Raw genomic sequence first — 12,148 nt, 5'->3', positions numbered from 1 at the left:
CTGAAGGGGAAGTTAGCAGGATTTTGAATGGCGTCCAGGGCGATGCTACTTTTTTAGCGGTACCCACTATTGCGGATATTAAACGTAATTTTGAATATGAATCCAAAAGGATCATTATGTTGGAATTGCACCTTGTGACTTTGGGTGAATACTATAAGTGCAAGAGAATACCCAGGGGCATGCGGTCTAGATTGAGACCAACTGTTTTCACTGATAACAATGACTTTAAAAAGAAATTTGAAGAGATCTCTGATCATTATGCTTTGGACATTATTTTACTTAACTTGGATTTTTTACAAAAGGAATTGTCGACAGCTAAAGAGAAAATGTGTGTATTTGAGACCAATTTGACAACCATGCTTTCGGGTGATGAACTCTCTGCATATAAAGACAAAACTAAGGAATTTTTTGATAAGTTCAGGAATGAGACCATGGATACTAAAAAGAAAAAGTGGCACAGAGATCTGGGAGACTATAACAAGGGACGTGTGTATACCTGGAACCAGATGGATTTCAATGATGGAAGACAACAAAGCGGGACTCCCTGGCGGGGGAAGAAGAATAAAATACCGTTTGTTAAAACCAATGACCAATCTTCTTTTTTAGTCAAGGACTCTTTGACTGCCGAGCCTCCACCCAATACCCCCTCAAGAGACCAACAAGAAGGGGCGGTCGGCGACGACACAGGCAACGTAAAGACAAGGAATCAGAAACAGGGCAAGTTACAGTTCGCGAAACCACAGAAGAAGAAGAACTGAGTTCCGCCAACACTGTGGTAAATATCTCCTCTTATGAACTCACTAAGTCACAAATTTTGCTGTTATCCAAAGGTCTAACCTTTTGTCCCATTACTAGTCCAGATTGGTTTGCTTTAGAGTGTGACTTACAAGGCTTTTTTAGACGTCTTAAACTCAAAATCTGGTTTGATGTTCATGATAATTCCAGTGTTACCCCCCTAGATGCGGAGAGAGGTTGTGAATTACATTTAAAACAGTTTGAGCTGTTCAATCAGTCCTCTTTCAATCCCACAGTGGTCTCCCATCCTTTGGAGACATATGTGGGACTGGTTAGGAGTGATATTGAACGGCTCAGAACTAACGTTGAAACCAATGGGATTCAACACAGTAATTTGTCCAAAGATGAACATGTGGCTTTGAAAGAATTGGTCCAGAACCACGACCTCACCATAAAACCCGCAGACAAGGGCGGTGGGGTCGTGGTGATGGACACAATTAAATACAGAAATGAAATATATCGACAACTTGTTGACACCAATACTTACTGTAAACTAGACAGGGATCCTAGAAGCGACATCATGACAAAACTGACTGGTTTGATTGACCAAGCATTTGAAGAGGGGATTATTGATGATAAGTTGAAAGAATTTTTGATTGTGAGGTTTCCTGTCACTCCTTCGATATACGTCTTGCCGAAAATCCATAAATCACTAGTTGATCCACCTGGAAGGCCCATCGTTTCGGGCCGGGACTCCGTCCTTAGCCACGCCTCTATTTTTCTTGATAAGATATTAAGACCATTTGTGTTTTCGGCAAAGTCGTATATACGTGACACTAGTGATTTCTTGAACAAAATCAACAACATCAGAGCTCCCCCCAATGTAATTTTGGTGTCCTTTGACATAACTAGCCTTTATACTTCTATTAGGCATGAGGCAGGTATTGATGCGGTTAAACATACATTGTCTAAATCACAGTACTCCATGGCGGCCCAAGACTTTATGTTGCAGTTACTTCATTTAATATTGACCCATAATTATTTTATTTTTGAAGAACAATATTTTTTGCAACTAGTCGGGACCGCCATGGGGACTAATGTGGCGCCCATGTACGCCAACCTCTACATAGCGGCCATGGAGGAAGGTGTCGTCTATTCATCCCACCACTTCAGACATTGTCTGGGGTGGTGGAGATTTATTGACGACATCTTCCTCCTATGGGAAGGGTCGCTGGAGGAACTAGAAGAGTTCCATACATTTCTTAACAGGATTGATTCTGCTATACAATTTACTATGGTTCAGTCTAGTGACTGTGTGAGTTTTCTTGACGTGTTGGTTAAAAATGAAGGGGGCACATTACACACAAGCCTTTACTCTAAATCTACAGATAAGAACACTCTATTGCATTACACCAGTTGCCATCCTAGGAAAATGGTACAGTCTCTCCCCTTCAGCCAGATGCTGAGGGCGAAGAGAGTGATTGATGACGAGGAGACCTTAAAAGAGACACTTGACAAAATGACCGGTGACTTTACTGTCAGGGGATACCCACGTAGATTGGTGGACCAACATAGGAACACTATATCACTTATGACTAGAGAATCTACTATGACAGCTAGACCCAAGACCAAGATGAACAGAATTCCATTCACCTCTACATATTCCACGTGCAGTGGACAAATTTCTACTATATTGAATAAACATTGGAATATTTTAAGCAGGAGCTTTGGTGATATTGTAGAATTCAACAATAAGCCACTAATGTCATACAGGAGGTCCAAGAACCTCAAGGACAGACTGGGACAGAGTACATTACCATCTAACATTGATCATGCCCAGACGACACTTGCCACACCTAAACTGGGTTCATTCCCTTGTTTGGGGTGTGTGAACTGTTCATTAATGGTCAAAGGATCTAGCTTTGTACATCCTCTCACCAAACGGACTTACTCTTTGAAGTTTTATCTCACATGCGACTCTACTTGGGTTATCTATGTGTTGTTTTGTCCTTGTAAACTCCTATATGTGGGTCAAACCACATGGAGCCTTAAGACAAGGATGAACAACCATAGATACTCAATTAGACGAGCGAAACTTGACTTGCCAGTTGCCAAACATTTCTGTGAAAAGGGTCACAACGAAAAACAGGTCAGATTTATGGCCATTGACCATGTGCCAGTCCCAGCGAGAGGGAGGAATAGACTGGCCAAGCTTAGAAAAAGAGAACTTTGGTGGATACACCAATTGAACTGTTTGAAGCCCAATGGATTGAACGTTGAATTTAATGCCATTTAGATAGAACCCTGAGAGACATTTTAACCTGCCATTCACTTCTTCCTTCATACATATGGTGGTGATACCCATATTGTATATTGATATCTTGTTTTTATACCTTTCAGATATGGAAGATAGGAAGGATTCGATGGAATGTGAAGAAATACGCCACCCGTTCTGTGCCTATTTACATATCACTATGTTTTTTGTGCTGTTCTGTATCTACAAAAAAATGTTTTTTATGGTAGTAACCTATTCTGACCGGTTTAATGGATGCTACAGCGCTCGGGTTCTAGCCTATGTAACTGATGTAGCGCAGCTGCTGTGGAAGGGACATCACTGATAAGATTACACACATTTTGCACTAGTGTATTTTTCTTCAGCATTCACCATTTTTTGTTTTTTCTTAAAACAATTTTTAATCTTATTTTTTCATTTTTATATTTTTTTATTTTTTTCATTTATTATTTATTTTTTTTATTTTATTATTATTATATTTTTTTGTTGTATTTTAATTAATAAGTTTTTTTCATTTTGTCTTTTTTTCTTTTTTTATTATTATTATTCATCTTAGGGTTCTGTAGGGATGTGTTTTACCCCTTAGATAGCCCTCCATATGTGGTACGTAAATCGCTTCATGCTAGGCATGGGATTGGCGCTGCTTGATGGCTGGCACACTCCTGAATTGGATGCAGGGGGTAGACCAGGGGCCATGGGGGCTATATGGCCTCACAGCCTCAGGTCCCCCGGTTACTGCCAGACCTATGCCCTCTTTACACGGGGGGAGGAGTGGTGGTTCTGCATACCAGGGAGGCTCCCAGTCCTGAAATGCTAATAAGTTAATAGATACCCATACCCCTTGTGGGACTAATGCCAATGGAGTCGGCTTTCATAATGTAGAGAGCTTTTTCTTTTATATATATACTATTTTGTTTATTTTGTGTTTTTGTCATTATTTTCATTCCATGTATTATCTTCATCATTATTATTTTTTTATAAAAAATGTTTTTTTTAATTATTTTAATTTTAATTAATTATTTTCATTTTTATTAATTATATTTTATTTTGCATTTTTCATTTACCTTCTCACACATTGTTAGGTATATTCAGCCATACAGACACAGACACAATACATGTATTCATTCATTGCACATTGGATATTTTTTTCACTTATTTATTTAGTTTTCATTGCCCACGGCCGCTGCGTTTGTGTGTCAGTGGGCTGGACCCGGGTACTGGGTGTTACGCCGAGCGCTCCGGGTCCCCGCTCCTCCCCGGAGCGCTCGCTACACTCTCGTTACTGCAGCGCCCCGGTCAGATCCACTGACCGGGTGCGCTGCGATACCGCCTCCAGCCGGGATGCGATTCGCGATGCGGGTGGCGCCCGCTCGCGATGCGCACCCCGGCTCCCGTACCTGACTCGCTCTCCGTCGGTCCTGTCCCGGCGCGCGCGGCCCCGCTCCCTAGGGCGCGCGCGCGCCGGGTCTCTGCAATTTAAAGGGCCACTGCGCCGCTGATTGGCGCAGTGGTTCTAATTAGTGTGTTCACCTGTGCACTCCATATATATACCTCACTTCCCCTGCACTCCCTCGCCGGATCTTGTTGCCCTTGTGCCTAGTGAAAGCGTTCCCTTGTGTGTTCCTAGCCTGTGTTCCAGACCTCCTGCCGTTGCCCCTGACTACGATCCTTGCTGCCTGCCCCGACCTTCTGCTACGTCCGACCTCGCTTCTGTCTACTCCCTTGTACCGCGCCTATCTTCAGCAGTCAGAGAGGTTGAGCCGTTGCTAGTGGATACGACCTGGTCACTACCGCCGCAGCAAGACCATCCCGCTTTGCGGCGGGCTCTGGTGAATACCAGTAGTGACTTAGAACCGATCCACTAGCACGGTCCACGCCAATCCCTCTCTGGCACAGAGGATCCACCTCCTGCCAGCCGGCATCGTGACAGTAGATCCGGCCATGGATCCCGCTGAAGTACCTCTGCCAGTTGTCGCTGACCTCACCACGGTGGTCGCCCAGCAGTCACAACAGATAGCGCAACAAGGCCACCAGCTGTCTCAACTGACCGTGATGCTACAGCAGCTACTACCACAGCTTCAGCAATCATCTCCTCCGCCAGCTCCTGCACCTCCTCCGCAGCGAGTGGCCGCTTCAGGCCTACGACTATCCTTGCCGGACAAATTTGATGGGGACTCTAAGTTTTGCCGTGGCTTTCTTTCACAATGTTCCCTGCACTTGGAGATGATGTCGGACCAGTTTCCTACTGAAAGGTCTAAGGTGGCTTTCGTAGTCAGCCTTCTGTCTGGAAAAGCTCTGTCATGGGCCACACCGCTCTGGGACCGCAATGACCCCGTCACTGCCTCTGTACACTCCTTCTTCTCGGAAATTCGTAGTGTCTTTGAGGAACCTGCCCGAGCCTCCTCTGCTGAGACTGCCCTGCTGAACCTGGTCCAGGGTAATTCTTCCGTTGGCGAGTACGCCATACAATTCCGTACTCTTGCTTCTGAACTATCCTGGAATAATGAGGCCCTCTGCGCGACCTTTAAAAAAGGCCTATCCAGCAACATTAAAGATGTTCTGGCCGCACGAGAAATTCCTGCTAATCTACATGAACTCATTCATCTTGCCACTCGCATTGACATGCGTTTTTCCGAAAGGCGTCAGGAGCTCCGCCAGGATATGGACTTTGTTCGCACGAGGCGTTTTTTCTCCCCGGCTCCTCTCTCCTCTGGTCCTCTGCAATCCGTTCCTGTGCCTCCCGCCGTGGAGGCTATGCAAGTTGACCGGTCTCGCCTGACACCTCAAGAGAGGACACGACGCCGCATGGAGAATCTCTGCCTGTACTGTGCCGGTACCGAACACTTCCTGAAGGATTGTCCTATCCGTCCTCCCCGCCTGGAAAGACGCACGCTGACTCCGCACAAAGGTGAGACAGTTCTTGATGTCTACTCTGCTTCTCCACGCCTTACTGTGCCTGTGCGGATATCTGCATCTACCTTCTCCTTCTCTACTATGGCCTTCTTGGATTCCGGATCTGCAGGAAACTTTATTTTGGCCTCTCTCATCAACAGGTTCAACATCCCGGTAACCAGTCTCGCCAGGCCCCTCTACATCAATTGTGTTAACAATGAAAGATTGGACTGTACCATACGTTACCGCACGGAGCCCCTTCTAATGTGCATCGGACCTCATCAAGAAAAAATTGAGTTCTTGGTCCTCCCCAATTGCACTTCCGAAATTCTCCTTGGACTACCGTGGCTCCAACGACATTCCCCAACCCTGGATTGGTCCACGGGGGAGATCAAGAGCTGGGGTATCTCTTGTTTCAAGGACTGCCTTAAACCGGTTCCCAGTACTCCCTGCCGTGACCCTGTGGTTCCCCCTGTAACCGGTCTCCCTAAGGCCTATATGGACTTTGCTGATGTGTTTTGCAAAAAACAAGCTGAGACTCTACCTCCTCACAGGCCTTATGACTGTCCTATTGACCTCCTCCCGGGCACTACTCCACCCCGGGGCAGAATTTATCCTCTGTCCGCCCCAGAGACTCTTGCTATGTCTGAGTACATCCAGGAAAATTTAAAAAAGGGGTTTATCCGCAAATCCTCCTCTCCTGCCGGAGCTGGATTTTTCTTTGTGTCCAAAAAAGATGGCTCCCTACGTCCTTGCATTGACTACCGCGGTCTTAATAAAATCACGGTAAAGAACCGCTACCCTCTACCTCTTATCTCTGAACTCTTTGATCGCCTCCAAGGTGCCCACATCTTTACCAAACTGGACTTAAGAGGTGCTTATAATCTCATCCGCATCAGGGAGGGGGATGAATGGAAAACGGCATTTAACACTAGAGATGGACACTTTGAGTATCTGGTCATGCCCTTTGGCCTGTGCAATGCCCCTGCCGTCTTCCAAGACTTTGTTAATGAAATTTTTCGTGATCTCTTATATTCCTGTGTTGTTGTGTATCTGGACGATATTCTGATTTTTTCTGCCAACCTAGAAGAACACCGCCAGCATGTCCGCATGGTTCTTCAGAGACTTCGTGACAATCAACTTTATGCCAAAATGGAGAAATGTCTGTTTGAATGTCAATCTCTTCCTTTCCTAGGATACTTGGTCTCTGGCCAGGGACTACAAATGGATCCAGACAAACTCTCTGCCGTCTTAGATTGGCCACGCCCCTCCGGACTCCGTGCTATCCAAAGTTTTTTGGGGTTCGCCAATTATTACAGACAATTTATTCCACATTTTTCCACCATTGTGGCTCCTATCGTGGCTTTAACCAAGAAGAATGCCAATCCTAAGTCCTGGCCTCCTCAAGCGGAAGACGCCTTTAAACGGCTCAAGTCGGCCTTTTCTTCTGCTCCCGTGCTCTCCAGACCTGACCCATCTAAACCCTTCCTATTGGAGGTTGATGCCTCCTCAGTAGGAGCTGGAGCGGTTCTTCTACAAAAAAATTCTTCCGGGCATGCTGTTACCTGTGGTTTTTTTTTCTAGGACCTTCTCTCCGGCGGAGAGGAACTACTCCATCAGGGATCGAGAGCTACTGGCCATTAAATTAGCACTTGAGGAATGGAGGCATCTGCTGGAGGGATCTAAATTTCCAGTTATTATTTACACCGATCACAAGAATCTATCCTATCTCCAGTCTGCCCAACGGCTGAATACTCGCCAGGCCAGGTGGTCTCTGTTCTTTGCCCGGTTTAATTTTGAATTTCACTTTCGCCCTGCCGATAAGAACATCAGGGCCGATGCTCTCTCTCGTTCCTCGGATGCCTCGGAAGTAGAGCTCTCTCCGCAACACATCATTCCTCCTGACTGCCTGATCTCCACTTCTCCAGCCTCCATCAGGCAAACTCCTCCAGGGAAGACCTTCGTCTCTCCACGCCAACGCCTCGGAATCCTCAAATGGGGTCACTCCTCCCATCTCGCAGGCCATGCGGGCATCAAGAAATCCGTGCAACTCATCTCTCGTTTCTATTGGTGGCCGACTCTGGAGACGGATGTTGTTGATTTTGTGCGGGCCTGCACTGTCTGTGCCCGGGACAAGACTCCTCGCCAGAAGCCTGCTGGTCTCCTTCACCCTCTGCCTGTCCCCGAACAGCCTTGGTCTCTGATTGGTATGGACTTTATTACAGACTTACCCCCATCCCGTGGCAACACTGTTGTTTGGGTGGTCGTTGATCGATTTTCCAAGATGGCACATTTTATTCCTCTTCCTGGTCTTCCTTCAGCGCCTCAGTTGGCAAAACAATTTTTTGTACACATTTTTCGTCTTCACGGGTTGCCCACGCAGATCGTCTCGGATAGAGGCGTCCAATTCGTGTCAAAATTCTGGAGGGCTCTCTGTAAACAACTCAAGATTAAATTAAACTTTTCTTCTGCTTATCATCCTCAATCCAATGGGCAAGTAGAAAGAATTAACCAGGTCCTGGGTGATTATTTACGGCATTTTGTTTCCTCCCGCCAGGATGACTGGGCAGATCTTCTACCATGGGCCGAATTCTCGTATAACTTCAGAGTCTCTGAATCTTCTTCCAAATCCCCATTTTTCGTGGTGTACGGCCGTCACCCTCTTCCCCCCCTCCCTACTCCCTTGCCCTCTGGTTTGCCCGCTGTGGATGAAATAACTCGTGATCTTTCCACCATATGGAAAGAGACCCAAAATTCTCTCTTACAGGCTTCATCACGCATGAAGAAGTTTGCTGATAAGAAAAGAAGAGCTCCCCCCATTTTTTCTCCCGGAGACAAGGTATGGCTCTCCGCTAAATATGTCCGCTTCCGTGTTCCCAGCTACAAATTGGGACCACGCTATCTTGGTCCTTTCAAAGTTTTGTGCCAGATTAATCCTGTCTCTTACAAACTTCTTCTTCCTCCTTCTCTTCGTATTCCTAATGCCTTTCATGTCTCTCTTCTTAAACCACTCATCCTCAACCGTTTCTCTCCTAAACTTATTTCTCCCACTCCTGTCTCCGGTTCTTCGGACATCTTTCCTGTAAAGGAGATACTGGCCTCCAAAAAGGTCAGAGGGAAACCTTTTTTCTGGTTGACTGGGAGGGCTGTGGTCCTGAAGAGAGATCCTGGGAACCTGAGGACAATATCCTAGATAAAAGTCTGGTCCTCAGGTTCTCAGGCTCAAAGAAGAGGGGGAGACCCAAGGGGGGGGGTACTGTTACGCCGAGCGCTCCGGGTCCCCGCTCCTCCCCGGAGCGCTCGCTACACTCTCGTTACTGCAGCGCCCCGGTCAGATCCACTGACCGGGTGCGCTGCGATACCGCCTCCAGCCGGGATGCGATTCGCGATGCGGGTGGCGCCCGCTCGCGATGCGCACCCCGGCTCCCGTACCTGACTCGCTCTCCGTCGGTCCTGTCCCGGCGCGCGCGGCCCCGCTCCCTAGGGCGCGCGCGCGCCGGGTCTCTGCGATTTAAAGGGCCACTGCGCCGCTGATTGGCGCAGTGGTTCTAATTAGTGTGTTCACCTGTGCACTCCATATATATACCTCACTTCCCCTGCACTCCCTCGCCGGATCTTGTTGCCCTTGTGCCTAGTGAAAGCGTTCCCTTGTGTGTTCCTAGCCTGTGTTCCAGACCTCCTGCCGTTGCCCCTGACTACGATCCTTGCTGCCTGCCCCGACCTTCTGCTACGTCCGACCTCGCTTCTGTCTACTCCCTTGTACCGCGCCTATCTTCAGCAGTCAGAGAGGTTGAGCCGTTGCTAGTGGATACGACCTGGTCACTACCGCCGCAGCAAGACCATCCCGCTTTGCGGCGGGCTCTGGTGAATACCAGTAGTGACTTAGAACCGATCCACTAGCACGGTCCACGCCAATCCCTCTCTGGCACAGAGGATCCACCTCCTGCCAGCCGGCATCGTGACACTGGGCATCCATGTTAGAAGTGTTCCCGACGGGTGGTCTCCATGGAGACGGCGGTGCTGTCAGCGCCGCCGTTGCCATGGAGACTTTTGGTTGATGGTCACGTGTTAGCTCCTGTGGTCATGTGATCGCATGGCGCCCCACGTGACTGGCCAGGCATCCCGGAAACAGGATGTGAACAGATTAGGAGATTTTCTGGCGCAGGCGCATACTTTTTGTATACAAGCCAAACGTGGCGAACGGCATGGCAACAGAGCGGGTAGGCGTTTTCTGTGTATGTATATTTAATTAATGTTTATATGCATCAGTGGTGTATTATTAACTATTATTATGATGGAGTTTTGTATATTCAAGCCACATTGCTTTTAAAACTTTCACTGTGACACTGTACACATTATATATGTACCTATGGTACTCTTAAGCACTTTATTTTTTGTAAATTGCACTGTCATTTTATGTATTTTTATCACTGTATTGATTAATTATGTAATTACTGTTTATTATTGAGCTGGGTATATAACCCCAGCCTGTGTGTGGTATCACTATGCTTGAAAAAAGCTCCATTGAGGGGCTGAAACGTCGCACTGTTTGACATGTGGAATAAATAAGTTATTTTTTTGGATATTTGGAGTGCCGCACCATTTTTTGAAGTTATATATATATATATATATATATATATATATATATATATACACACACTCCTTATATACAGGTATTATTGGTCATGTAAAATTATCTTACCTACGTTATATATATTTTATTTTATTTTGTATGTAGAAGTGGTGTATGAGGAGGGATTTGGGTAGAATAGGGGCAGGGTAGCGGTGTGGCCAGGGGCCGACAGGGGGCCCTTGCTTTATTTGGTCCGGGGGCCCTAAGTGTTGTCAGTCCGCACCTGGTTAACTATCTTGGTGCAGACCATATAGTTAAATGAAGATCTGGGACACCGGGATAAGAAGTGACACTTACAGTGGTCGGACCCCAACTGCTTAGACACTCCTCCCCTGATCTGCAGATAGGGGATATGTGTCTTCTGTGGACAAATCTCTTTAGCATGGTTAAATTCTATCACATGGTATATCTTAAAATAACTTTAAATACAAATGAAAAGAGTTTAAATGGTAAAGTGTTTATTTTATTTTTTTTATAAATGGGGGTCCTGGTCTGGGTCTTTCTGATTGTGGAGTCTACATATTTTTAAAAAAATCAACAACACAGGAACATTATGAGTCATGTTTTATGTGTAATTTTATCATCTATATTTACACACAGTACCTTACAGCTTGCGGTAGGAAGTGACAGGATTTATATACAGAATTAGAGTAATGGGTCATCATGTGATAGAGTGTCCTTGGGCTGGACTTGACCAAGTATTCAGTGGAAACATCAGAATTTGAATAATAACCTTAAAAGAAATAAAACAAAAGTAGGACATCTATCAGTTCCATGAAATTGCAGCTAACATTTTACTTAGCCTGTAAATATTGACTTTATCAATTAATAAAAGATCATATTATATTACTGCACTCAATATCCCAATGGGACAAAATGAAAACAGATTGTTAGAAATCTTTTCACATTTATTGTAAAGGAAAAACCAAGAATATTTTATTGATCCTTTACCTATTACATAGTTGAAGCACCTTTGCAGCATTTACAGCCTATTTGTTACGCCGAGCGCTCCGGGTCCCTGCTCCTCCCCGGAGCGCTCGCCACATCCTCGCTACTGCAGCGCCCCGGTCAGATCCACTGACCGGGTGCGCTGCGATACCGCCTCCAGCCGGGATGCGATTCGCGATGCGGGTGGCGCTCGCTCGCGATGCGCACCCCGGCTCCCATACCTGACTCGCTCTCCGTCGGTCCTGTCCCGGCGCGCGCGGCCTCGCTCCCTAGGGCGCGCGCGCGCCGGGTCTCTGCGATTTAAAGGGCCACTGCGCCACTGATTGGCGCAGTTGTTCTAATTAGTGTGTTCACCTGTGCACTCCCTATGTATACCTCACTTCCCCTGCACTCCCTTGCCGGATCTTGTTGCCATTGTGCCAGTGAAAGCGTTTCCTAGTGTGTTCCTAGCCTGTGTTCCAGACCTCCTGCCGTTGCCCCTGACTACGATCCTTGCTGCCTGCCCCGACCTTCTGCTACGTCCGACCTTGCTCTTGTCTACTCCCTTGTACCGCGCCTATCTTCAGCAGTCAGAGAGGTTGAGCCGTTGCTAGTGGATACGACCTGGTTACTACCGCCGCTGCAAGACCATCCCGCTTTGCGGTGGG

At 46.7% G+C, this 12,148-nt stretch overlaps 1 protein-coding gene across 2 annotated transcripts in view; it reads right to left on the bottom strand.

The window, feature by feature from the left end:
• Positions 1-12,148, bottom strand: part of LOC130356826 (acetylserotonin O-methyltransferase-like) — a 61,445-nt gene that overhangs the window by 40,320 nt on the left and 8,977 nt on the right. For both annotated transcript variants that reach the window (XM_056558813.1, XM_056558814.1), the window contains exon 2: positions 11,157-11,286. In XM_056558813.1, the coding sequence (XP_056414788.1) occupies positions 11,157-11,286 (130 nt within the window). The remainder of the gene's footprint in view (positions 1-11,156; positions 11,287-12,148) is intronic.

This window comes from Hyla sarda, chromosome 2 (assembly GCF_029499605.1).
Source record: "Hyla sarda isolate aHylSar1 chromosome 2, aHylSar1.hap1, whole genome shotgun sequence".
In the NCBI taxonomy this organism is placed as follows: Eukaryota; Metazoa; Chordata; class Amphibia; order Anura; family Hylidae; genus Hyla; species Hyla sarda.
This window is presented reverse-complemented; position numbering and strand designations above follow the sequence as displayed.